Source organism: Etheostoma spectabile, chromosome 17 (genome assembly GCF_008692095.1).
Source record: "Etheostoma spectabile isolate EspeVRDwgs_2016 chromosome 17, UIUC_Espe_1.0, whole genome shotgun sequence".
Classification (NCBI taxonomy): Eukaryota; Metazoa; Chordata; class Actinopteri; order Perciformes; family Percidae; genus Etheostoma; species Etheostoma spectabile.
The window spans coordinates 16,044,473-16,071,418 of record NC_045749.1 but is presented as its reverse complement, the minus strand read 5'-3'; the positions used below and the strand labels follow the sequence as shown (position 1 = coordinate 16,071,418).

Here is a 26,946-nt window from a genome sequence, read left to right as displayed (position 1 = left end):
AAACAGGCTCCTGAAATGGATGATGACAGATGAGTTTTCTGCTTCAACTTCAATGCAGCAGCATTTCCACTGGCAACATTAATGCATGTTTGACTCCATGATACTTTGGCTTACATGTGACCTAAAAACATGGTCATTGGTCAGAAAAGGTTGAGAAACCTTGTCACCTTTGGATGTAATGTAGGCCTACTACTCATACACTGTATTAGTCCCTTTTATGTGTGGAAAAATGGGGCCAATAAACCGGATTCTGTTTCAAGAATTAACCTACTTTATAATAGCCCATTCAGAGCAAAAGGAACATCCAGATGTATGTGACTTCTTCCCTTATCTTTCCTCTGATCCGGGACTTAGAAGTGCATCTATGTTCCTTACAGTATGTTCCAAACACATTTCAGAATGGACTGGTGTGCTGTTTACCACCTCATATGTCATATTTCTATTTGATTATGCATGTATTTTTTTTAATATACGACATTGAAGTAGTTCAGTGTATGTTGCTTGTTTAGCGCTAAGCAAAAGTTTAGCGGAAAGGGCATAGTTATATGTAGAAAGAGGGGCGGGTAAAGACTTGCCTGCGCGCCAAAGGAAGTCGTGTTGACACCACGTGACTTCCGTGGTGTAGTGTACTCTCTGGTTATTGGAGGGGGCTCGTGTCCACTCCCACAACACCCGTGTGTCTTTCCCGCGAATTGGATGCTCTCGTGCCGTGACATAGCTGGTTGCAAGGGGATGCATAGAGGCGCTGGGTAACGTTGCTGTTGTTAGGATTACCTGAACAATACAGTGAAAATAGCATTCAAACTCGAACACATGGCGAAGCAAAGCTCCCTTTTCAATTTCTTCAAAAAGTCTCCACCGCCGGTGTCCAAGCCGAAGCCGAGTCTCTCTCCGGCCGAGGCAGACCTGCCTTCCTCCGTCGAGAAGTCCTCTTCTCCGAAAGAGCAAGCTAAACAGACACCGCAACAACTAACCAAAACCAGCAAAGTTAAGCCGAAAAGTATCAAGTCTTCGAAAGGGGGATTTAGCAAACTGTTTGGCGACAAGGCCCCAACAGCCAAACCAAGGTGAGGAAACGTTAGCCGTGACTGTGTTTGGAGCCATCAATTACGATGGAGACACGTTTTCCACTGTTTATGTCTGCAAGGCCCCGCAAACGTGGTTGGTTGCTCGAAGGAAGCAGCTTTTCGAGTTCCTCGACGCGTGAAAAACTACAGCTTCTTTTGCTACAACTTCTTGCGTTTTTATTTAGCTAACAGGTGAAGTTGTTCGTGTTTCCGATCATGTTTATAACTTGTACTTTAATTCTGGTCACAGGCGACTTGTCCTACAGACTAATTTTATGCTTTTACGCGGTTTTATCTTGGTCAGCTGCTATGCTAATGCCTCTAGTTTAACAACGCATGTTACAGAGATTTAATGTACCGAATAGACCAATGACTGCCAGTTAGCATAGTGTAGAGTAGATATTGTGGACTGAAGTAAAGCTGAACGTGAGAATTATTGTGTTGGTGAACTTACTGCAGGTAAACGATGTCTATCCCTCTCCTCTGCTGATAATGGACTGCGTGTAATTTTCAATTAATAATGAAGTCCGGCACATGGTTTGATTATGGTCCTTAATGCAAACATGGCAATGATACAGGAGTCCCAAGTGGCTAGACATCACACTTCTAACACACCAACACAATCAGTATCTGCATTAGTGTCCATAAAATAACTAAGTCAAACATCTCACCAAAAAACAAATGCATTATCATTAAAAAAATAAAGATTACAACTTTAAAACATTTCCATAAGCCACCATTTTACTTTTTTTTTTTTTATTGTGGTGGTAACTTTTAAAGTTAAAAGTCGAGCCTGAATATGCTAAGAAAGTGTTTGAGATAAAATATATAACTGGATGTGAAAGAAATAGAATTTATGCCTGTTTGAATTCCCTTGCATACATTTTCTTAATTTGAAATTCTATTCTAGTCAAAATGTTCACAGGACAGTAGTTGGTTAACCTTTACTTGTAGATGTGAAGATGTGTTTTCAAGTTTCAAAGTCAGTTAATACTACAAATGTTGAACTGCATTACTTTTTTCAGAGCTGCAGTCTTGTCCAATCTTAGATGTAAATAACTAGCAGCAGTTGTTTTGAGGATTGTTTAGAGGAATACCAGTAATAAATAAAATACAGTTAAACAATTCTACACATGGCTTTACACTCTTACTTGGGTGAATAGGAGATTCCCGTATTGGTCTGGGTCAATGTACTTTATAACTAAATAAGATTTGCTTTGGGTGTTTCCTTCCTCCAGCAACACATGCACATTCAGTGCTGGTGTCCTTGTTTGGGCTAAACTGGAGGGACATCCCTGGTGGCCATGCATGGTGGTACCCCAACCTCTAACTGGACAGCAGATGAGGGGCCGGGGCCGGGACCAACGCATACATGTCCATTTTTTTGATGAACCCCCCACTAGAGGATGGGTCAGCACCAGATATATCCGAGAGTATCAAGGTTGGCTAAATCCCTTAATTAATGATGCTAATAATCTTAAATCTTTTTTTATGCTTTTGCTATCTTCCCAGTAAGCTACATGTACATGACAGTGTTTGTTATAGTTGAATAAGTTGTCTCATTTATTCTGCTTTACAGGCTCTGACAGCAGTGACGCTAAAACAGGAGGGGTGTTCTTCAGCGGCAAACCTGTAATCCGTCATGCAATGGAGCTCGCTGATGGAGTTATGTTTGACAGCCCTGAAAAAAGATTAAAGATGCCTATCTGTATGGATCCATCTGATGAGGAGGAAGAGGATGATGAAGAAATGGAGGTGACATAGTGATTATAACTGATTTCAATGTTGATAACATAACATAAAAGGAGATTTAAAAAAAAAAAGTCTTTTTCACTATAATGTTATTCAAATGCCTCTCTTTCATCGGTAGTAATACAAAGTATGTTTATGTCTAGTCAGGTCAGTAATGCGGGATATATATTTTTACCTGTCCTCCTTTGTACTCTCTTCTTCAGGTTGACAAGTCAACAGTGAGTGATAAAGAGGTTAGTGATGAGGAAGAAGAGGAAAATGAGGAAGGACAATTGTCCAAGGTCAGTCGACGTTCATCCCGTGCATCAACCGAGAAGGGAAATAAGGCAAAGCGTCGCCGCATAGTTGTAGCCTCAGACAGTGATGGATCAGATGAAGAATTCAAACCAGAACAGGCTGCATCCAGCAGTGAGGATGAGGTGGAAGAAGAAGCAACGGTCAGCAGTGAAGAGGAGAGCACACATGAGTCGGAAGCAGAAAGCCCCATCAAGCCTGTAAAGCGCAAACGTCCTGCAGAAAAGCCTGATTCTACAAAAGCCAAGATACCTACTACCCCGTCTAACGCACCAAAACGTGCTCCAGCAGCGGTTGCAGTCGATACAAAGTCTCGTCTTTCAGCCTTCTCTGCCCCTGACAACTTTGAGAGCCAGGCAAATGGATCAGGCACCACTGGAAGCGCCACCGTGTGGGACCATGAGAAGCTGGATTGGTGCCACGATGGCAAGAGGAAAGACAGTCGAAGGCGGCGACAGACAGAGGATGACTATGATCCCACCACACTGTACGTACCAGAAGACTTTCTAAACCGAAACAGTCCTGGTATGCGTCGCTGGTGGCAGCTCAAATCTGAGATGTTTGATACAGTGATTTTCTACAAAGTGGGGAAGTTTTATGAGCTCTACCACATGGATGCCGTGATCGGAGTCAACGAGATGGGACTAACATTCATGAAGGGCACCTGGGCACACTCAGGCTTCCCAGAGATTGGCTTTGGGCGTTTCTCAGATGTGCTGGTCCAGAAAGGCTACAAGGTGGCTCGCGTGGAGCAGACGGAGACTCCAGAGATGATGGAAGCACGCTGTAAGAACATGGCTAAGCCCACGAAGTTTGACCGTGTGGTGAGAAGAGAAGTGTGCCGTATTATCACACGTGGTACCCAGACCTACAGTGTGTTAGACGGTGCTCCTTCTGAGAGCCAGAGCAAGTTCCTGCTGAGTGTAAAGGAAAAGGCTGAAGAGGAAATCTCAGGTCGTTGCCGTACATACGGAGTCTGCTTTGTAGATACCTCTGTGGGTTATTTCCATGTCGGTCAGTTCCCAGACGATCGTCACTGCTCACGTCTGCGTACCCTAATAGCACACTTTGCCCCTGCTGAAGTGCTCTTTGAAAGAGGAAATCCATCCGTTGAAACACGCAAAATACTCAAGGCCTCTCTGTCCTCTGCTCTGCAGGAAGGACTCAATGCAGGCACCCAGTTCTGGGATGCTCAAAAGACTCTGAAAACCCTTTCAGAAGAAGATTACTTTAGAGAGGCTGCTGACAAGGAACAAGGGACAGGGAACAACTTTCTTCCTGCTCCTCTAAAAAAGATGACCTCTGAGAGTGATTCCCTGTGCCTTACCCCTAAAGAGGGCTATGAGCTGGGACTCTCGGCACTGGGTGGATGCATTTTCTATCTGAAGAAATGTCTGGTAGATCAAGAGCTACTCTCTTTGGCCAACTTTGAAGAATATGTCCCTGTTGACGTTGAGCTGGAGAAAGCTGCCGGACCTGCCAGTTTCTTTGCCCAGACTCGTCAGCGAGTGGTCCTTGATGGAGTGACTCTGGCAAACTTAGAAATCTTTCAGAATGGGTCAGGAGGAACAGAAGGTACGCTGCTGGAGCGTTTGGACACCTGCTCTACCCCTTTTGGTAAGAGGCTGCTGAAGCAGTGGCTCTGTGCTCCTCTGTGTAACCCCACATCCATCAAGGACCGACTGGATGCAGTGGAAGACCTGATGGCAGCTCAGGCCCAGGCTACTGAGGTTTCAGACCTGCTCAAGAAGCTCCCAGATTTGGAGCGTCTTCTGAGCAAAATTCACAGCATTGGCACTCCTCTAAAGGGCCAGGATCACCCTGACAGCAGAGCAGTACTCTATGAGGAGGTCACCTACAGCAAGCGCAAGATAGCAGACTTCCTCTCAGCACTGGAAGGTTTCAAAACCATGCAGGAGATCATTACTGTCCTCACTCCAGTTACAGCTGAATCTCGATCTGCATTGCTCCGTCAAATGGCCAGTCTGACAAGTGAAAAGGATGGCCTCTTTCCCGACCTCTCTGCTGAACTCAAGCGCTGGGAGACAGCCTTCGACCACCAGAAAGCCCGCACTACTGGCGTCATAACCCCTAAAGCTGGCTTTGACCCCGAGTACGACCAGGCTCTGGCGTCAATCAAGAACTGTGAACAAGAGCTGCAGGATTACCTGGACAGACAGAAGAAGAGGATTGGCTGTAAAAGCATGTCCTATTGGGGAACCGGGCGAAACCGCTACCAGATGGAGGTGCCTGACAGTGTCTCAGAAAGGAATATTCCTGAGGAGTACGAAGTGAAGTCTACAAAGAAAGGTTGGAAGCGTTATGTGACCAAGGAGACCGAACGGCTGTTCTCAGAGCTGCAAGGATTTGAAGAGAAGAGAGATGCTGCCCTGAAAGACTGCATGAGGAGGCTTTTTTACAACTTTGACAAGAACTACAGAGACTGGAAGACTGGTGTGGAGTGCATGGCAGTGATTGGTGATTACATTCTTTTTAATCAGCATTATTTATTATTGCATGCATCCAATAACGTGTCAAGTGATATACTGAAATTACTGCAGTACAAAACTTCACCTTGTTCACCGTGTCCTTACGAGGCATTTGGCTGTTATGTGCTGGGAAAACAAGTTTGCATTGCAGGTGCCTGCTCTGAATACATTTCCTGCAGATGTTACAAATATACCTCCATAGTGTGTACTGTATACAAGATGATAATGTTGCATCATCATCATCCTACGTCTGAGTGCTTGTTAGAAGTCTTGCTGTTAGTGAGTCATTTTTTAATTATTCCACTTGGCCAAGTTGACACTAATTAGTTTGTTTTTCACTGTTATGCTCCTGAAAGTGGAGCAGATGATTGCGTAGTGTAATACTCCTCTCTGGTGCAGTAAAATAATCTGCTTATAATGTGTGTTTCCTTCCACTGGGCCATCGCTCAGCCACAGGTATGTTTCTTTTTATTTATTAAGTTGAAGAGCAGAACTGTAAAATCATCCCGTACAGGACAAAGACCGCAGGTAGCAGAGTAACCTTTTTTTTTTTTTTTTTTTTTTTTTTTTTTTTTTTTTTTTTTTTTTTTTTTTTTTTTTTTTTTTAAGGACTGGTTCGTGTATAAAAAATGTGATAGTATCAAATCATAACAAGAGTTAACTCAAAACACTTACATAGAGTAGGTCTAGACTAGCGACGTCGAGGTTTGGTAACCTTTGGTGAGTTCCGTGATAGCGGCTGAGAAAGCTATGCGGTCTGTTGTGGCAATGCTGCTGATTAGCCAGACGTTAAAGCTCAAGCAAGAACAATCTTTACTGAGTTTTGTTAGTGGCCATGATATTGTGGCCCTCCTCCACACGGGGTTTGGTAAAAGTTTGAACTCTTGAGTTAGCCAAGACTAGCATTAGTGATGCTAAGCCAATAGTTGTTGTCTCCCCTTCTTTTTAGCCTGGTCCTAGCAGACAGTACGGTAGGTGGTGTCTGACGATGCCTGTTGGGGGTGTGATGAACAGTGGCAATAATAGTAACAATAAAGATAATGGAACTATAAACTTCCACCATTCCCCTTTTTCATGATTATTATCGTCCGACCCTTCCCCTTTTAAGACAGGTAGCCATGTGGGCAACGTGTGTATGTGATGTTAGTCCAACGGGATTTATTGTTATGGGAAGTGAGGCTCTCCATGTGTTTAAAAAAAAAAAAAAAAAAAAGTACCGTAGGCAGCAGTTGCAGCTGACCCAGTAATGCTTATAGTTTTCGATGGGTAGCCAGTGAAGCTACAGCAGTCAGTGTTTTATGTTTGCTGTAAATACAAACTAAATCACCTGATTAATGCATCATAATCACAACATCTCCCGGCCATTTACCCCCGCAGAAAGCTGCTACCAGCCAGGCTAAAGCTAATCTAGTTAGCCTAAAGAAACGAGCAGAAAGCTGCTACCAGCCAGGCTAAAGCTAATCTAGTTAGCTTAAAGAAACAAGGGGTCTGTCCGTCCAACCTAATGTTACAGTTCGGAGCCGCTACGCTGGAAACGAAACAGACTACAACAGAAGTCTGATCTAACGTCATTTCCTCTGATTTAAATGTTCTTGAATACATAGTGTGTTGCTAGTGCGCGTGACATGAAGGTCTGATCAATTTATCAAACTAACGAGCTGGCCCCGCTACTAGACCACAACCTGAAATGTAGATTAAGCAACATGTCATTGTCATTCACGTTAGCCTGTATTGATAGTATTATATGAATACAATGATGCCATGCTAGTCAACCAGCGTATTTCTACCTGATTTCCATCTCCAAAATCACTTCAGAAGAGTAGTCACAGCGCTTACTTGCTTTGGTGTCTGTAAAGCATTAAAGTTTAACAAAGAATGGTTCACATGAGAAAAGATCCTTTTTAATTTTTATTTTCTATGTAGATGCACTCTTACAAAATTACTGCAGTATTCGAGAATGATTTATTATTTCCAAATAGAGCTAGTTATGTCATCTTTTTAAAATTACTTTATTTTTTCATATCACTGGGGAAAAAATATTGCAATATCAGTTTTTTCCCATGTCGTGCAGGCCTAGTTGTAGTAGTTGATGGCGTAGCGTCACAGGGTTCAGTGCTCGAATCCTCCTTTACTTTAATGACTAATAGACTGTCAATTGTTTTCAGATGTGCTGCTGTCCTTGTCCCGCTACAGCCAGGGCGGAGACGGACCGATGACAAGGCCACAGGTGGTGCTTCCTGAAGGGGATGACCAGGTAGCGGCCTTCCTTGACCTCACTGGCTCCCGCCATCCCTGCGTCACCAAGACCTTTTTTGGCGACGACTTCATCCCTAATGACATCTACATTGGCTGCCCTGGTAGCAGTGAGACTGATGAGAAAAAAGAGCGTGCCTCTTGTGTCCTCGTCACGGGGCCAAACATGGGTGGAAAGTCTACTCTCATGAGACAGGTAGGCAATTTATAGATATATGTTGATCCAACATATCTCATTGTTTACTCCATGTGCATAAAACTACAGTGAAAGAAAACTGAAACAGTGGAAATAATCTGAATGTCACATCCACATGGACAGTAGGGTTGGGTACCAAAACGTGGTGCCAGTAAGGCACCGGTTCTGACGTTAACAGTAGTAACGAGACCGAATAAGAACATCAATTTCGGTGACTGTTTTTTTTCCCCCAGAGGCATAGCCACACGGGACGCTACGTAACCGTTAGCTAGTAGCTGGATTAAACACAATGGTTAAAATTCTGACCGCTTACGTAAAGCGGTGTAAATTCTGACCGTAGTCTGCAGGAAGCTGCCGTTGTCGGAAAAACATACAGTGCGTTTCCTTGAAACTCACCAGCCTTGTGTGCATTGAAAGTTATTGTCAAATACCCTTTTCCCATCTGGTGCTTGTTTGTGTCGTATACCAGCAATTTACTGGTGGAATAAGTCACTGTTATTACATTATTAGTCCTTTCATTTTGACCATATGGCCTTGGCAATAAACGAGCTGTTCTTTAATGTCGTTTTGTGCTCCTTTTTTTCTATTTCATATTATACTGTATATTATACACATAAATATATTATATATATTTTGGTTCAGACATAGTTTTAAAAGTATCATTTTAGCACCGGTATTTGAAAAAACCCAGACGATACCCAACCCTAGTGGACAGTGCCTGTCTATTTGAAGTGGCCGTTGGTCTTTATTGAGGTACTGTCCTGCTCCTTTTGTACAGTGTGGACTCGTGATCATCCTTGCTCAGCTGGGCTGCTATGTTCCTGCCGAGAGTCTGCGCTTCACACCGGTTGACCGAGTCTTCACTCGGCTGGGAGCCTCGGATCGCATCATGGCTGGTAACATCATAAACTCCTGTTATGTCACACATATGGGGCAATGTCTCAAGCTTTCACCTCATGGATTAAGCTTGTATTCTCTAATACGCCTTCTTTAGGAGAGAGTACCTTCTTTGTGGAGCTAAGTGAGACTGCCAGCATCTTGCACCACGCCACTAAACACTCGCTTGTGCTCGTGGATGAATTAGGTACGTCTTTGTTGCTTATTTATAGTAACCGTGAACAATATAGGCAGTCTCCACAGCACTGTTTTGTGCTTGTGGTGTTACCAAAGTGTACCCATATAGCCATGAACTGTTTGCAGGAAGGGGCACAGCCACATATGATGGCACAGCGATCGCCAGTGCTGTTGTGAAGGAGCTTGCTGAGAAGGTCTGCTGTCGCACCCTCTTCTCCACACATTATCACTCCCTGGTGGAGGACTACGCCAACAACCCTGCTGTGCGGCTGGGCCACATGGTGAGTACCGCCATGTTCGATACTGCACAGGCAAACCGTAGCAGGCCACTTTAAAATGTAAAAAAGTTTTATTATAACTATTATCTAGGCAAATATCTATTTATTTTCTATCCTTTCAGTTTTATCCTATTTGCTGTGGAGCCAGTGAAATTGGTGTGTGCAGAAAACTTGGTTGTTTATCTGTTCTGTCCCTCATTGCGGTTCAGTCTATTTACTGAAGCTAAAACTTGTAGGACAGGAGATTTACTTCTGGAGACATTTTGTGGTTTATTAAAGACTCTGGGAGGTATATTGTGTATATTATTTCATACCAAGAAGTTATTAGTTCCCTCACAGTAAAAATTGTCCAAACTGTGAAATCATGACTTTTAAATTAAAACAGAGCCCACATTGTACTAAGTGTAGTCTCATAGATCACGCAATGATGTATTTAACAGAAAAAATACCCAAACCATACCAATCCATCAAAATTATTCATGAGACATGTGCCCTGATATAAAGTATCATGTCCCGGTTTTGTCCCTCTCAGGCGTGCATGGTGGAGAATGAATGTGAGGATCCAAGTCAAGAGACCATCACATTCCTCTACAAGTTCATCACTGGTGCTTGTCCAAAGAGTTATGGCTTCAATGCTGCTCGACTCGCCAGCCTGCCAGAGGTGGTCATCCAATCAGGACACAGGAAGGCCAGAGAGTTTGAGAAGAGCACCATCAGCCTCAGACTCTTCAAGTATGTATTAGTATTGGGGTTAAAATATTCCGTAGCTACTGCAGTACCCTCCAAAGCAAGGATTTAAATTAGAAATTCCAAAGCTTAGTGATAACTTTCTCCCTCTGTTCTTGCAGGAAGTTCTGCCAGTTTGCTGAAGAGCCTACACTGAGCAACACACACTTTGCTTCACTTGTTCAGATGCTCAGCACCATATAGTTTAGAAACATGCTTTGTTCTTGCTGAATTGTTATTTCAGTACTTGAAAAAACACTACTGTTATGATCTAATAAAGTTTATTTTTAAAAAATGACAACGTTTCATCTAGGAAATTAAACCCTTTTAATTCACGCTAACGCCTACATAACGGTTATTGAATACTTCACAATATATTAAGTCTAGATGTTGTGATACATGCATACATTTTAGTCTGTATGAGGACCCACAATCACCGGTACACATGAAATGGGGAGGGGTGGAAGGGGCGCAATGAAACCATATAGCGCTGTATGTCGATACTTGTCTCAGCTTCAGTAGAGTAAAGCCTTTTAAATTCTCCAGCAACATTGGCAAACAAGGGGGAAAACATTAAATTAGCTTTCATGAGACTTCTTTTCCATGGACCTAATTTAAGTGTCGGCTAATCAGAAATTGTTTTAACAGGCCAAAGATGCAGCATGTGTGCCTGTTTTTGAAAAGAATGTATAACAAAAGGTACAACCATCCAAGTATCTTTACATCATTTCCTAACCGAGTCATAATGCCCTGAACCCAACCTGCAATGTCTTTTATTTGGTAAGTAAAGAGGCTGTATCTTAATTAGAACATCAGGGGGTTATCTGTCTTAAAAAAAAAAAGTACACCCCTAAATTGTTATACATCTGCAGCCTTGTGTAAAAATGCTTGATTATGCCCCATATTTTTCTTCTTATAAGTTGGGTCTTATGTAACAGGCCTATACACAGAAAATATGCATAGATCAAGTAAAACAAAAATATCAAGCTGAAATATCACAACTATTCAGCTCCCTTAAAAAGAAAAAAATTGTTGCTACTCCAAACTGAAAAAGCTATACAAGTCTGGTGAAAGCACATTTCAGCATCTATTGTTCGGCTTTGCAAATGTTAAATGAGTCAACATTGCTGGAGAAAATGTTTTAGTGTTTTCCTCTCTTTTCTCTGATCTCTTTCACAGAAAGAAGTTAGATACTGCGACATGTATAATTACAGCAATTCTAGGGTATAGTAACCAAAAAAAAAACACATTTAATAAAATAAAGACATTCAAGTACAGTAAGATTTTTGCATGGAAATACAAAACTACACAAAAAGCATTAAAATCAAATCTCATCAGTTTTCTTGAGGGGAAAAAAAAGCTGAAGTGCTAGTAATTTTTCCCGTACATATCGTACGAGCACGTCTGTTGCCCAGTGATGGAAGCATTGTTGTATTTGGGGCGTTTTGCCTCATGAGAAACGTTCTGACGGAGCGTCTGTCCACGGCGGGCCTGTACACGACTGCAGTATTTCGTTCTTCCACTCGAGCGGGTGAGCCTCTGTGGCTTTTTGTCCATCTCTCACCAGCTTCACTTTCTTGACTATACCAACACACCCACAAACCCTGAGTCAGCTGCTCTCCCACTGATGTCATCTTTTTTTATGTCAAATAACTGAAGAAAAAGCGAGGTATCCATAATCAGACTTTTCTTTTCTAAATGTCTCCTTTTAGAGTCTCCAAGTTTGTTTTTTTTCCTTTTCAAGTCACTGTATATGCTGTTTGTTTTTTTTTAGTTTGGATCTCCACCTACACTGCACAACTTGAAGTGTCTTATGTCCATTTCAGCTGAAGCGCAAGAGAGCGTTTGGTCTCGAGCTCAGTTGTGCTGCAGTGTGTTGGACTCTATAGGAGGAGCTGAGTCATACAGTGTGTCTGTGTCGTGAGTTGGCTCTCCAGCTAACGTGCAAGGATTTGACAGCGTCCCCGCACCACAGTCACAGAAGAATCTGGAAGAGGAGAAATAATTTAACTTAGATATTTTTTTGAAAAGAAAGGACAATATATTTTAAAAACAGTTGCTCTTTTCATACTCATTTATGTAGTGAGGCACATCCAAGTGTAAAGGGAAGGCCAGTGTGCATATCGGTCACAGTTTACAACTAAACTGCACTATGTGTTCTCAGTAATATGGGGCAATAAGACTGACCTGTCGTGTCTGATGAACTCCACATCATGTCCTTGGTGACACTTCTTGATGCAGTTCACACAGATGGCGTTGCGGTCTGTTGTGTTACAGGTGTGACACCTGTGGGAACACAAATCGCACTCGTCAACGATTATAAAACAGTTCACCGCGAGTCGGCGTGATTGCGAGTATAAACAGAAATTACCTGTAAAAATCGTGCATTGGGTAGCTGGTGTAACTTGAAATCTTGTACAGGCACTGACCTCTGCTCACAGCCTTTTCAATGGCATCTTGATTGTTCATTATTTTATTATCTGGAGAAAAGGAAGCAGAAATTCGTCACTTACATTTTGGTCTATTAAATGGCAATTTGGGGTTTGTCAAGAAAATGTGTCATAATCTTTGTGGCCAAGAATACCTTTCATTGTAACATTGACACCAGATGCAAGAAACAATCCCCCAAACCGATTGTTGAAGATCTGATTGCCCTCTAGGGTCGCTGTGGCATGATTGGTGATCTCTATACCTAGTTATAAAAGAAAACCGTTCATACAACAGAGCTCCAAGTTCCCATTACAACTATTTGCTTTCACTTGTTTGTAAGGATGTTGAAATAATGACAGATTATAGCCTGTGTGCAGATGTTACCCACCTGCTGCGAAGCCGTCAAATATCCTGTTTTTCCGCAGTACGGGGTGGCTGTTGGTGCTAATGAGAACTCCTGCTTGGGCATTTCTGAAAATGTCATTTTCCTCTAACAACCCTGAAGACAGAAAACAAACCTCAAATTGAGAACTGTACAAATGTACTAGAGAGAAAAAGTGCATAACTGGAGAATTTGTAAAGATTATGTCAATCAATTGAACAATTTAAGGCTAGATTATAAACAGACTCTCTAACCAACTAGCATTTCTGTGGCTTAAAGGTTCCCCGTTGAGCTTCAGATTAGTTACCTCTTCCTCCGTTGAATATACAGATCCCACCGTCTCTCCCATCATGAATCTTATTTCGCCGCAGAGTGGGGTTGCTGTCCGTCTTGATCCACACTCCTGCCATAGCATTGTCAAAGATCTCATTGTCCTCAATGAAGCCTAAGCCTGAAAAACACATTCAGGTTTATTTTTTAATGGCAGCAGGGAAGAACTGTTCATCAAACTGTATATTACCAATGGCCACCGACTCTGTCAGCGTGGCAACAAGTAGATTAAGTACACAACCTCTTGTTGGACTACAACTTTCAAACAGGAAATACTTCTGTCTCACCTGAGTTGTAAACCAAAATGCCTCCATTCTGGCCTCCCCAGATCTTGTTCCGCCTGATCTTGGGATTGCTGCCAGTCCTGTCACACATGGGCACACATGCAAAAGACAGTTGATCCACTGCTTCATTAATGCTAAATGCATTTCCTTCTCCACTTAAACATCTTAACCCTCAGGACAACTGGCTCAAGTCTGACCTTATTGGGACATGTGTCTACGATTCATTGAATTTGTTCATTACACAACAAAATCAAGAAAACAGTAACACGAGAATAAAATATATAAATTATTATTCATTGATTCAAACTTTGACAATGTTAAAGTATTGGGTTGATTATTTCCACATTGTCATTTTCCACAAACCTAATTTGAACTCCAGAGTACATGTGATTGTAGATATCATTGTCTTCCAGCACACCATGGCCATTGTCGTAGAAGTAGACCCCAACCTGTTCAAATTACAGTGAAAATGTTTATTAGCTCATTTATTCCTGGTATTAAAATGCATTTTATGATACTGTATCAATATGATAGAGCTACCTTCATAAAGACCACAATTGATTTTAAATGTATTTTAGTAGGCCAGTCTGTCTGACATTAATATGCCAGTGGAACTACTTCAGACCAGATAACAGTGAACATCTCATGAAGGTATGGGAGTTTCCCACTGTACATGTATTACTCATGACTAGCCTGCGATCTTACCTGCTTCCCGCTGTGTATCCTGTTCCTCCTCAGTACTGGTGTACTTCCCGTGGTCACCCACACTCCTGCCAGCGTGTTGCTGTACACCTCGTTCTCCTCGATGACGCCTTGTCCTTTTTCATGCTACGATACAAAACCACCATACCATATATACATCAATGTTGTGTTTCAGATTTATTGAATATGAAAGCTGAAGAAGAGAAAACTGTTCAAGATGTAAGACTATTATGGAGAAGAAGAAAAAACAATGTTAATGCATTTTTGGGTTTATATTTACCACATATATGCCGCCGTGTTGGCCATCATGGATCTTGTTGTGTCTGACAATAGGGCAGCTGTTGGTCCTGATCTGGATTCCGGCCAAGGCGTTACCGTAGATGTCGTTTCCTTCAATGAGGCCTCGGCCATCACCGAAAATATAAACGCCACCTTGGTTGCCATTAAAAATGGCATTGCCCCTGTATTTTGACCAAACAAACACATTTTTAGGACATGACACAACCGTGACTGGTCTAGTGCCCACTGTGACCGTTTCTCCCACACTGACCTTATCGTGGGGTCACTGTTAGAGGTGATCCACACCCCTGCAAAGTTATTTGCATAGATCTTGTTTTCGATGAACTGGCCCCGGCCTTTTTCGTGCACGTAGATGCCCCCCGTCTGACCATGATGGATCTCACAACGAACCACGGTCGGATTGGCGTACGCCTTTACCTCAAAGCCGGCTATACGGTTCCTATGGATGTTGCAGCTCTCAAAGTAACCCTGGAAATGGACAGAGAAATCCAAGATTAGTGTATGTCCTATCAAAATACTTTTCAGTCCATGGGCAGCAACTAAAAGAACAAATAAGAACCACAGTAGGACCACTTACCATGCCGTGGTCGAATGTGAAAACGCCGACGTCTCTGCCATGGTGGATGTGATTCCGTCTGATGATTGGGTTGCCATGGTTTTTTACCCAGATCCCAGCTAGAGCGTTGTTTGAGATCTCATTGTCTTCGTATATTCCCTAAACAATGGACAATGTTGAATAAGTTTAATGTTCAAGCCTTTGAATATTTTCATATCCATGTTCAGTTTAATCATACTATTATTTTAACCTCCCAAGTAAAACCCTATTTTCTTAGGACTGGGACTTTTTTACTGTTCATAAAACCAGCCAGAGTGTGAAAATTAAGAACGATGGGCTTTGCTGCTGTTGATCAATTAGCTCCTTGTGAAGTTAAGAGATCTACTGTACAATAACCCAGACGCATTCCTTTAAATCTTTACGTTATACTTGGCAACATAGGTGAAATGTGTGCATTACCTGGGCATGGTCAGTGATGTAAAGACCAACATTTTCACAGTCACTAATGTTGCAGTGCCTGATTGTGGGACAAGCACCCTGGCCACTGACACAGACAGCTGACCCCACTAAAACAAGCAGGATGGAGATGTATTAGTGCACCAGTATCCAGGTCAAAATATACAACCAAATCAATCTCTGCTCCATCAAGGAGTGGTCAGAACATGGATTCTAGGTCTACCAACATAAAGTAGAGCAGTGCTTCCCAAGCTTCTTGCTGTGTGATCCCTAACAATGTAGGTGTGTCTACTTGCAACTCCTTGTGACAAGTTTCATAAATGTATGTAGCACAACTTTGTTGTCTTCTTATCTATACCGCTTATCACCTCACAACTTCTCATATGTGTCTTGTGCATCTTGAGCAGCTGACTTGCCTGTGCATGTGCTGCGTATGATGCAGTGGTCGATGATGGGGCTGCAGTTGACTGTGATTTCCAGGCAGTGGTGTGCATTGTGGTGCTGGGCGGATTTATCATCAGGATTGAACTGCAGCAGAGACAAAAAAACAAAACAAACATTCTTAACAACTGTGACAATACTTACTAAAACTAACAATTGCTTTCAGCCTCACTGAGTGAGTGTGCATACTGTCCACGTGGTCTATAGAAACAAAAAGAGAGAAAAAGTAATCTCACCCGAATGGTCATGTATCCAACATAAGCATCCTCCGAGCCTTCCATAAACACAAATGTAGAGTCCCTGGTATTCTCAATGATGACTTTCTCTGCCACTTTTCCAGGAGCTGCAAAATAATCAGAAAGGTGACATTACAGACAAGACTAAACACATGCGCAATGAATGTATGAACACGCCTTCACATGAACATACCAGCTCCTATCATTGTGATAGGCGACTCGATGTAGATCCATTCATCTGTGTAAATACCAGAGTGGACGAATATCAGGCCGTCAAAGTGAGGCTCCTGACCCCCTCCAAGAGCATCCTCAATGGTGTCATAGTACTGGAGAAAACATCACAAGTGAGGTGAATGATGGAAGCATCAAAGTGGGAAAGGAATGTTGGAAACCGTTGACTTACAAACATGTTATCTCTCCCTTTGTATCTGGCAGGATTACTGTAGAAGTGTTCTGCAAAGCCCGGCTTCACATGTGCTCCTTTATACTGTAAAGAACATTTTCACATGATTAGTCACACATTGAAGAACAGAATAATTCATAATGAACAATTTGAGACAACAAAGACAAAGCATTGACACTGAATTCTGAACAAGATGGGGAAATCAACACTAGAAAAATGACTGAGACATTTTTATCCACAGAAAACAATCCTTAAAGGTCAATCTATCACAAAGGAATACAATTTTAAAACATAGTTCTCTTCATTCTCCTGCATACCGAATGTCACCATTTTGGCCTGTGGTGTTGCCCTTTCACATGACATTAGCCATCCGTACACAGGAGAATTTAAAGTTGCACTAAAGCAACTTTTGGGAAACAAAAATATTGTAAATATGTAAAGATGAAGAGAAAACAGTGCATCTTGCCTCCTCAACATTACCTTTTAAAGATAATTCCTTTTTATTATCATCATTTGCTGTATGTAGAAGCAATTTATGCTTAATCCACTCCACATACCTCATCTTTCAAAAGTAAGTAGCAAAGCAAAAAGGTATTTTCTGGTTTCATGTATTTTCAAACTATGACATTGTTTTCATGAAATCCTTTCTTCAGGGCTGAAGCTCTGCCAACTGCGTTTGCCTCTTTTAGTGTGAAGGCAATGTTACCGATAACCATAAAGAGTAGTGTGGTGCCAGTGTTCCATACCAGCTGCTGAAAACTTTCCTTCCACGGGTTTGGCTGCTCATACTCTTCTGGGTTTATCTGGTAGAACTTCCCTGCCTCGGGGTGCATCATGGGGCGCGTGTATTCAAACACTTCCATGTACAGCCTCTTCCTGAAACATGAAGGTAAAACGACAATTAACACTTTCTGCCTCTCGTTTCAGAATTTCTTAGTCTACTACTACAGAAGCTCGTAGACTCAGTACAACACCATTTCTTGTGAGGTTTAGTACAGACTTGATTGTTGACTTAAAATGATACCTAAACAAGTCAAACGTCACAAGGGGCCCTGGCACACCAAGCTGTCAGTCAACAATTTGCACCATGCTTGAGACATTTGACAGTTCAAACGTGTTCACAGTGAAATTACTTTGTTTTGACTGTCTGTGATGTTTTTTGGATTGTAAATACACACTACTGACTGATTATATTTCTTTAAACTCTGCTTCTTACAACAAGACGTTCTGCACACAGTTCTTAAATTCTCTTCTGCTCTATTAATACCGATGTTTAGAAATTAAATGCATTTAGTGCGGTTTATTTTGTAGGATGGTAATTTCCCACAATAGCCTGCATTGGCAGTGAGGACTACCAAAACAATACAACCATATATATTAAGAAGTAACAAATAATTAATTCAAAGCTGAATTGAAGTGCCCTACTGACAATTTGACAAGAACTTTTTTGATTTGAAATGCTGTCTAATAGCCAGCATTTTTTCTTTGTTGATAATGGCAAACAAAAAGCATACTTCATTCTTGAGTCAGCATTCAAATGTGTGCAACTATTTCAAATCAGACACACAATTAAAGGCAAATTAAAGCCACTGTCAAATCAAAATAAATTGCAGCTATGGGACTGTAAATAGTACCTGCCCTCAGAACATGTGAGCTAAGTATTGATTAAAATATTTATAAGATACAAACGTTAACGCTGCTGTTAAACCATTTATTGAACCCACACAATAGAGCATGACAAACAACACGGGGTAATGGGTAAGAGGAAACCCAACACCAACAAGTCTCACCAGAGGATGGGGTCATTGGCCAGCTCACTGAAGCGCTTGCACACACATGCTGCACGGCACAAGTCCTGCTCCAACAGGTACGAGAAAATCTTTAGCACCACCTCGTCTGGAAGCTTCTCCTGCAAATACTGCTCTGCTGGAGCTGCTGGGAGGACGACCGTGGAATTACAATAAAATACATTCAAAGGACAAAGTTTTGGGTGGGGTTGGACAACTGCAGCCATATGGGCATATTTATAGCAAGATCACGTCAGGAACCAAAACTCTCTCCCGAGTCACAAATGCAACAAATTTGGGTTAAAAACGTAACAATGTGGTTACACGTCTAACAGTGTTTATACAATATTGATGTGAACACCCTCAAAGCTGGAAGTCAAAACCTTACTCTCAGCCCCAGTTATGATAGTATGTTTACTCCTTTCTGAGTGAGCGTTGCTTTAACAGCTCAGCTACCTAAAAGTGAATCAATTAATGTTTTATTCCTGCATCCTAGTAAAGTTTGGGGTCTGTTACTAAACCCTGAATACTATATTCCATGATAAGATACATTTTTATCAGTTGAGCTTTTAAATCGATCCAATTAGGAATACATATTTATTTACGTTATTACTTTAATTAAATCATTTATATTTCTCTTTTAGGGGTATTCTGCTGATTTCAATTCATTGAAAACATATACTACTTCCTCTCAAATGCGTGCAGGCTGTGCCGACTGGATGGAGGCTGTTACTTGTGTGTGAGATCCAATCACAGTCCACCAGAACCAGCACTTTTCTGTTAGACCAGCAATTCCAATCACATTTCAGTTACAAGATATCAGAGCTCACTGCTATGTAGTTTCATCAGTCTTCACAATGTACAACTTAGGTTAACCTGTTTTAATGACATCATGGTTACTGCTTTAGCATGCCAGCTCTGTCTGAACTGTGGAATTATAGATATGTTATGTGATGGATTTGTTTATCATGCATTACTGGAACAAAAAGTTCCTATTAGTGTGGATGTATGCTTCTAACTTGAAAAAAAGATAACATGAAACAAAAAGATGTATTGTTTAGATAAATGTCAGATTTGCAATTAGGAAGTCATTTTGGTTTTCAAACAGATCATGTGGAGCTACTGTGAGCAAAACATGAGGCAATGTGACCATTTACTAGGACACCACAAAGCCATGAATGATGAGTGAAAGCCAGAACCAAATCCCATCAAGGGCAGGCAAACATCTATTTCCGATGCTTTGGCAAGAGCTGCACTGTATGAGAATGTCTCCAAACGCCACAAATAACAGACTCTATAATTTTGGCTCTGTAAAACTTATGGTTCTACTCTACGTTTTTACAAACAAGGCTTTTAAAAAGATGATCTAAACTCTTGAGAGGTTGAGACTATCTATTTTTCCTCGGTTGCCATCCCAGAAGTTGACATTAAGCGAAGCCCGAGCCTGGACAAAAGTATGAATACAGAATAGAAGGGCCATGTTGCTGATGCTTGATGCAAACAACTGTGTGGTGCACACTGTATGAACGTACATGTAACTCACATTACGTAAATAGAGTTCATGTAATACACAGACCTCTCATTATGAAAACAAAAGTGAAACATAAAGTTTTGCAAAAAATAAACATGTATTCAGCTATGAAATATTATGTATGATGCATAACTGTACATTTTGCCCAGATTCACTATTTGATAAGCAAGTCACTCCTCTCGTTGTACATAAGGAAAAGTAATTCATCCTTAAGCCTACCCCTCACAACCTGCGGGAAACAACAATGAATGCACCTTTGGGGGAGAGACATCTGGTTACCTCTCAATGTGTGTCAACATTTTCCTAATTACCTGGTAAATCTTGACACTTTCCTGAAACTCTGGGGCGCTTAGGTCGGTGTCCAAAGTTTTCTATGGTTGAAGTTGAAGCACCCTGGAAATTGGAAAGAGTTCAATGGACACATTAAAACATTCATTATTGTGTTTTATTAAAGATAAATCTTTATCATGTAGGCATTTATACTATCTTTGAAGGATTCCTGTGTACGTACCTCCATGTTTGTCTTTGTCGGACACACTGTTCTCTTGGGTAGAGACTTTCTTCTAAGTTGGTAGGGACTATTCTGAGCTCCTGGACCGGATTCTTCTGCGACCATATCTGCAGGAACGTCCTCATCTGCAAATGGTGGAAAAGATTTTTTTTTAAGATTTCTTGCAACGCTATTAGTTAAAGGGAAGGAAATACAAGATGTGTTGTCAACAACATATACAGGATGTAGCATTTCAAATATGCTTTAAAGGTCCCATGGCATTTCACTTTATGAGGTTTTTCAATGTTAAGAGTTCCCCCACTCTGCCTATGGTCCCCCAGTGGCTAGAAAAGGCATAAACCGAGTATCCTGCTTTGCCTTTGAGAAAATAAAAGCTCAGATGGGCCAATGTGGAATCTTGCTCCTTATGAGGTCATAAGGGGCAAGGTTACCTCCACTTTCTCTGCTTTGCCCACCCATGAGAGAGAGATCATGGCTTTCAAACAAGCAAAGTGGCAGTTGATCAAGGCCACACTCCAAGGGTCCATCTTGCTCCCCCCTCCTCCTCAAGAGCTATAGACTCAGAAATTGGACATCTTAAAGAAAGCTCATTGTGAGACTGGCTCTAGTGGCTGTAATTCTGCACCAAGGCTGAATTTTGGGAAAGAGACTTCAGATATGGATTTAGGGGACCACTAAGGTCTACATAAAAGCATCCAAAGAGCACCATGTCATGGGACCTTTAATAAAAAAAAGTGAATCTGCAACTGGATATGATATTCCTGAGCTATCACTAGTAAGCTATGTCTAAACACACAGGGTGCACATGTTGCCCTGTGTGCTATAATCCCTGCTGTGCAGCCCATGAAGCTTAGCGTGATTTGCAATAATGGATGTTTACTTGTGTGTATGTTTGTAACAACAATACTAAAGGAAATATCTTAAATGCCATTTGTGAACATGTCACAGGACAAAACCTAGGAAAAACAAAAGTAGGTTTCTTCATTACCTGCTCTACAAATTGATTACAGATCCTATCAAGAATGGATTAAATCAACAGAGCAACAAAACAGCCATAGCGCCAATCCTGAGCTAAACCACACATCTATTTACAAAGCTCTATTCACCATGGCACGATGAGTTGATAGCTACCACAGATGGGAGATGCAAACTCTGTCTTCTTGTTGCTCTGGTTGCAAGGATGACTCCCCGGCTACTAGGCCAGTAACCACTACAAACACTGGCTGTGTGACAAACTGGGCCAGATAAACCAATTTCTATGTAGTAATGAAATAATGTACAGGTTCTCCTGACTTGTTTGACTTAAACAAACATTTAAGACCAAAGGTGTATATCAATGTCACATCAAAAATACGGTATGATGGGAAATGGGAAATAGGTAAAGATCTGTTCCCAATCACACTTATTTATTCATTTAATGTCAACTTAAAATGACAGTAAAATAACACACAAATAAAAAAAGTTACTAAATTAGATTTTTTTTTAAATGTTTACAATCCCTTTTGTCAGAAACAAGAGTTAATCATCTGCTGCCGAGTGCCATTCAATTGATGCTGTGAGATCCAACATGTCACTACTGTTATTCCACCTAATAACATTGAATACGATTCAGCAATCAACCAGTAATGGTACTGATCAGTGGCCCCCAGATTGACTGAAAGCCATGACAACTATCTTTACAGAACATCCATAGCTAATGTTTACTTTGAAAAACGTCATTCGATACTTGATTAGCTAGCTAGCTACATTACACGTCTGCTGTCACACAACGAAGAAAGTCCATTAATAACAAATATAATATCAACGCATTGACATTTTAAAGTTGCAAAGGCTATGAAGGTTGGTGCTTTTTTTTTTTTTTTTAAATCGCCAGGACTCAAATAACTAGCCAAACATGCTAATAATAACAGCTATGATAGCATACGCTAGGTCAAGTTAGCATGCTACGACAACTGGCAAAACCACTTTGTGTAGCTACCCTTCCTTGTGTTTGTCACCCATGAATCAAGCTAACCACTGTCTACCGCTTGTCATTTTCACCAATAATTTAGTCAACGTTAGCTGCCAAAAAACAAAAGTCAGCAGAGATATGAGGTCTGACAAGCAAAGAAAGGCCGACTAGGGGCAAAAATCAAGCAAAACAAAGCGCGGCCTGAAAGCTACGTACAAACACAAAAGCCTTGGCGTTTCCTGACTGCACAGAGACCCGTTGCTGTTTGCTCCCGTGTTTTATTACAACAAGCAACGTTGACCCGATGCACGTAGTTACTACACACAGACATGAACAACATACACCCGCACAAGCATGTAACACAATTCAACCGTAAAGCTAGCTGCCTGACAAGTCGTTCTGTAATGCTAACGCTAGCTTAAGGTAGCTAATATTATTACCTCTTTCCTGGTGGTTCCTCTCCGGCTGCACCGGGCGCGGCCTCGAGACTCGCCTAGGTCTTCTGCTAACGTTACTTGCTCTGACGGAGTTCATTTGGGGTGTTGTTAATCTTGAAGAAATCTCGAAGCCTTCACAGCAGAAGAGGCGACTCTAAGCACACCATCTATGTATTTTTATTCAGCATTGCACGATCTGCCATCTTTAGCCGTGTCACCTGAAAAAAAACGTTTCGCTATGTGTTATTCCCGTTCCTCTGCACTGGTGTTACGTCTAGCCCCGTTCTACTGTAGCAGGAGGAGCCATAACAGACAGGCACAGTCACATCACATGGGAGGACCTCTTGCCACACGTCACATTCCCCTTTCACGCGGCGGTCTATTCAACAATTGATTGCATTTACTTTTGGAGCTCAAACATGCATCCCATATGAGAATATCTGCTGTATGTGTCAGCAGCAGTCTACCTCACATTGGAGCTGAGTAGATAGATAGATAGATAGATAGATAGATAGATAGATGATAGATAGATAGATAGATTTTTATTGATCCCAAGAAAAATGGGAAAATCCTGTGTTACAGCAGCAAAATCAGTCACAAAGCACAAAATATAAATATAAATGAAATACTAGGAAAAATACACATACATACAATATACATGAAATAACAATACGAATAAGTAAAAAGAACAAATATTTGGATATGGGGGAACAATTCTGAATATAATCTTTATAGCTGCAGGTAAGGGGTCTTGCTCAAGGGCACAATGACAATCTCCAACTTGTCCTAGCTTATCAGACTGATGAGACAACATTTCCATCACATTACTATTAGCCTAGTGTCTGTGACACCAAAACACATATGTTGTCATTCTATGATAGAGTTGGCCACTTTTATGTAACATATGCAGACCTTAGTAAACAATGGATGTGTAGTGTAATCAGGGACCTAAATTAGTTTTATTGACTTTTGTTATATTTTTTGCGTAATTGCTAAAAAGAAAAAAAAATGAAAAGAAAATAAAGCATTGATCTGTTAGAACCATAGACCGTTAATATTAACGGTCTATGGTTAGAACCGATTGGTCCCTCAGTGATTTGGTTAGTCTGTGTATTGAAGTCAGTGTTTTGAGGACACCTTAGTATGAACCACTGTTCATTCACATTCAGATGAGTCTGTTGAAGGGATATGACACCTGCTGAATGCTCGGAGCTGCTCTGTCTTCCCCCCCCCCCCCAAGCAACTATACATTTGATGGAAAATGGGTAATTGACCATTTTAACGTCAATAAGATCAGTAAAAAGGTATTAGTCTTTTCAGGTTCTGCTGCAGGAAACATTATTCACCCAGAACAGGTAGCCTCTACTTTCATTTTTTTCTCCAGACATTCAGATCTTGCAGTCCAACAAGTCTTAATGTTGTATAATTTATAAATGTAAATGGACTTGTAAAAATGTTCTTATATAGCACTTTTCTTGTCTTAATGACAGCTCAAAGCACTTTTACATAGTACAGGAACCATTCACCATTCTCACACTTGCAAACACTGTGGCTGAGGCTGCCATACAAGGTGCCACCTGCACGTCAGATACACATACACACACATTTACACATCTATGACACAGCATATCGGGGTTCATTGTCTTGCTCAAGGACACTTTGGCATGGAACGGCAGGGCTAGGGATCGAACCACCAGCCTTCCAAGTGGCAGGTGACCGCTCTACCACTGAGCCCATATTTTATGCCACAAATATTATGGCAAGGTGAAATCCATTAGTATACCTACAAGGGCTGTAACTGACTGAACACCAGGTTATATAGCCACGTATTATGTCCTTGAGCAATTTTGAAGGCCTTTCAATAAAAATAATGAAAGTTAATCATGTAAAGCAACACAGTGTAACAATAATGTGAACTCTACAGTGTGCTCCACGCTAAACAAAGAAGAAGACTTAAGTGATGCTCACTTTTCAGTGGAATTAACTGCTGGATGCTGATAAGTTCATCTTATGATGGGGGTATTGAGTAAGTTGTCATTTACCTTCTCTTTAAAAAAAAGATGTGGAATATTTTTTGCTATTGTTTGGCCATAAATTTGGGTTTATTGTTGCTCTCCACAGTCTTCATAAGATAAACAGACTCTTGCTCAGTAGCCTGGTTGTCCACTAGATGTCTCCTCATCACTACCTCAGAGTATAGACTACATGCTGTGTGTGAGTAAAGCATCACACACTTTACCTCTATGGTCTTTCGTCTCTATTATCTAAATGATGCCTCACCTTTCTCTTGTTTTTATGGTAAAATATGGTTGTTTTTTTTCCAGAGCAGTCACTCCTGGGAGACACTGTAAACTATCTTTTCTTTCCAGACCCATTCCCCAGGATACTGCCATGACAACAACATTGTTAGTCATACTGACAACTTTGTGATTATGTAAATATTTTGCTCGTAGGATATCAATATGTGGGGCAATCTCTAGCTCACCCAGTAAGAGGTTGCGCCCCATGTGCGCCTGGGGTTCCGGTCTGACCTGCGGCCCTTTGCTGGGTGTCATCCCCCATCTCTCCCACCTTTCCTGTCTATCTACTGTCACTATCAAATAAAGGGAAAAGCCCCCATTTATAATCTAAATAAGAAAAAGAATATCAATATGTGCCTGTGGTGTCAATATGATTATTAATGATCATGGTTTTTGACTGGTCTAAATGAATACTGATCCACTGACTAATGAACTAACTACAGTAAATATAAAACTACCCTGTAACTGCCTATAGGTGGCAGCAACCTCACAACCGATGCATAATTCTTTATACACATTCACAGTATTAATATTCTTCTGTTTGCATCTGTTTGCTCTCATATTGGTTTATTGTATGCCTGCAATTAAGCAGGCTTGTCAGCAGGACCATCTGTGATGTGTTGCTCTGTGGTCAATGACCCAGCTGTGTCTGTCTGCCTGATAAGGTTAATGGTGATTGAACTCATAAAAGGATTCAACTGAGAGTCTTGTGTCAGACGTTGAGTTGTACAAAACCTGTCATACCCCTAGCCAACATTAGTAACTGTAATGGCTTGAACTGAAAGAGTTCTTGGGGTGGCCGCTAGCTCACCCAGTAAGAGTGTGCGCCTCATGTAGGCTGAGTTCTTTGTAGCGGCCCGGGGTTCAATTCTGACCTGCGGTCCTTTGCTGCGTGTCATCCCCCATCTCTCTCCCACCTTTCCTGTCTATCCACTGTCACTATATAATAAAGGTAAAATAATGCCTAAAAAAATAATCCTATAAAAAAGAAAGAGTTGTTTTTGTCTTGTGTCTTTTATTGTTAAAGCTGCAGTTATGTGGCTAGTTATGAAAGATGTAATCAATTTGATCACTTTTTCTGAATGGACTTGTTTTGTCAACGGTAAATGTGAATGACAAACCATTTGCCTTTGTGTTCATCAGCTGTTGTCCTCTGATGATAAAATGGTTGGACTCAGTGTTGCCATGGCCAGAAGGAACATTTTGCCCCCCGTCTGACGTAATGCAATGTTCACTTAGGTATGTCTTTTTACTTCCATTTTTCATACTGAATCACCAGTCCTCTTAGAAAAATATAGTGAAGAATTTATATATCCTAACCTGGAGGAAGGGGAGCTTAACTATCAAGATATCTGTTGTTTTTGACACTAATCTGTTGGAGATATGACAGTGAGGCACATGTGTTGGCTTGGTAACCAATCTAGTATCCAGTGGCAACAGAGGTCTATTGAATGCTGGGTGGCTCTGTCTTTGCTGGTGTGCCCACCACTCTCCTGTGTCACCAAGTCACATCCATACAGCAGCTCTGAATAATAGTAGGGTTGTGTAATATTCAGCTTAGCAGTCAATATTGCGTGTGTGTGTGTGTGTGTGTGTGTGTGTGTGTGTGTGCATGTGACCGGGGAGGGGTCATCCAAGCACTGATATTACACATGCTCTCTGTGTTCAACAACTTAATGTACTGACCTGCAGGTGGTAGCACTCTCTGTCTGACACTCATGTTTCTATCAGATGCATACAAATACAAACACACACACGTACACACACAGGTTATGTTTAA

General features: G+C 41.3%; 2 protein-coding genes and 1 long non-coding RNA gene across 5 annotated transcripts; 2 read left to right on the top strand and 1 right to left on the bottom strand.

Moving 5' to 3' along the window:
* Positions 1-646: 646 nt before the first annotated feature.
* msh6 (mutS homolog 6 (E. coli)) lies at positions 647-11,146 on the top strand. Its single transcript, XM_032541058.1, has 10 exons — positions 647-1,067; positions 2,306-2,508; positions 2,647-2,822; positions 3,023-5,591; positions 7,768-8,051; positions 8,830-8,947; positions 9,046-9,135; positions 9,252-9,406; positions 9,936-10,135; positions 10,252-11,146. Exons 1-10 carry the CDS (start codon positions 814-816, stop codon positions 10,331-10,333), a joined length of 4,131 nt encoding a protein of 1,376 aa, XP_032396949.1. The 5' UTR covers positions 647-813; the 3' UTR covers positions 10,334-11,146.
* Positions 10,733-23,179, bottom strand: fbxo11a (F-box protein 11a). 3 transcript variants are annotated; one of them, XR_004335866.1, is made up of 22 exons: positions 22,870-23,179; positions 20,479-20,603; positions 20,279-20,360; positions 18,440-18,584; positions 17,396-17,525; positions 16,650-16,733; positions 16,440-16,572; positions 16,247-16,353; positions 15,986-16,097; positions 15,573-15,679; positions 15,135-15,272; positions 14,808-15,025; positions 14,538-14,718; positions 14,261-14,383; positions 13,919-14,004; positions 13,559-13,635; positions 13,249-13,392; positions 12,948-13,058; positions 12,714-12,821; positions 12,559-12,609; positions 12,317-12,415; positions 10,733-12,116 (listed from the first exon to the last, which is right to left on the bottom strand). XR_004335866.1 is itself a non-coding variant. In XM_032541060.1 (22 exons), exons 1-22 carry the CDS (start codon positions 22,961-22,963, stop codon positions 11,987-11,989), a joined length of 2,643 nt encoding a protein of 880 aa, XP_032396951.1. In that variant the 5' UTR covers positions 22,964-23,178; the 3' UTR covers positions 10,733-11,986. The 3 variants fall into 3 exon arrangements, 2 of the variants coding, with proteins under 2 accessions (XP_032396951.1, XP_032396952.1); XM_032541060.1 differs by having other exon boundaries at positions 12,501-12,609; positions 22,870-23,178; XM_032541061.1 differs by having other exon boundaries at positions 12,501-12,609; positions 18,440-18,581; positions 22,870-23,178.
* Positions 22,178-25,457, top strand: LOC116705158 (uncharacterized). Its single transcript, XR_004335867.1, has 3 exons — positions 22,178-22,317; positions 24,791-24,892; positions 24,988-25,457. It is a non-coding gene; the product is annotated as an uncharacterized LOC116705158 (long non-coding RNA).
* Positions 25,458-26,946: the final 1,489 nt, after the last annotated feature.

Bases quoted from the DNA above. Each gene is read 5' to 3' on its own strand.
- msh6 (XM_032541058.1), top strand. From the start codon at position 814: ATGGCGAAGCAAAGCTCCCTTTTCAATTTCTTCAAAAAGTCTCCACCG. The intron at 5,592-7,767 runs GTGATTACATTC...AATTGTTTTCAG, and splicing joins GGAGTGCATGGCAGTGATTG to ATGTGCTGCTGTCCTTGTCC. The intron at 10,136-10,251 runs GTATGTATTAGT...CTGTTCTTGCAG, and splicing joins ATCAGCCTCAGACTCTTCAA to GAAGTTCTGCCAGTTTGCTG.
- fbxo11a (XM_032541060.1), bottom strand. From the start codon at position 22,963: ATGAACTCCGTCAGAGCAAGTAACGTTAGCAGAAGACCTAGGCGAGTC. The intron at 20,361-20,478 runs GTACGTACACAG...TCCAATTTCCAG, and splicing joins CGACAAAGACAAACATGGAG to GGTGCTTCAACTTCAACCAT. The intron at 15,680-15,985 runs GCAAGTCAGCTG...TGCTTGTTTTAG, and splicing joins CATACGCAGCACATGCACAG to TGGGGTCAGCTGTCTGTGTC.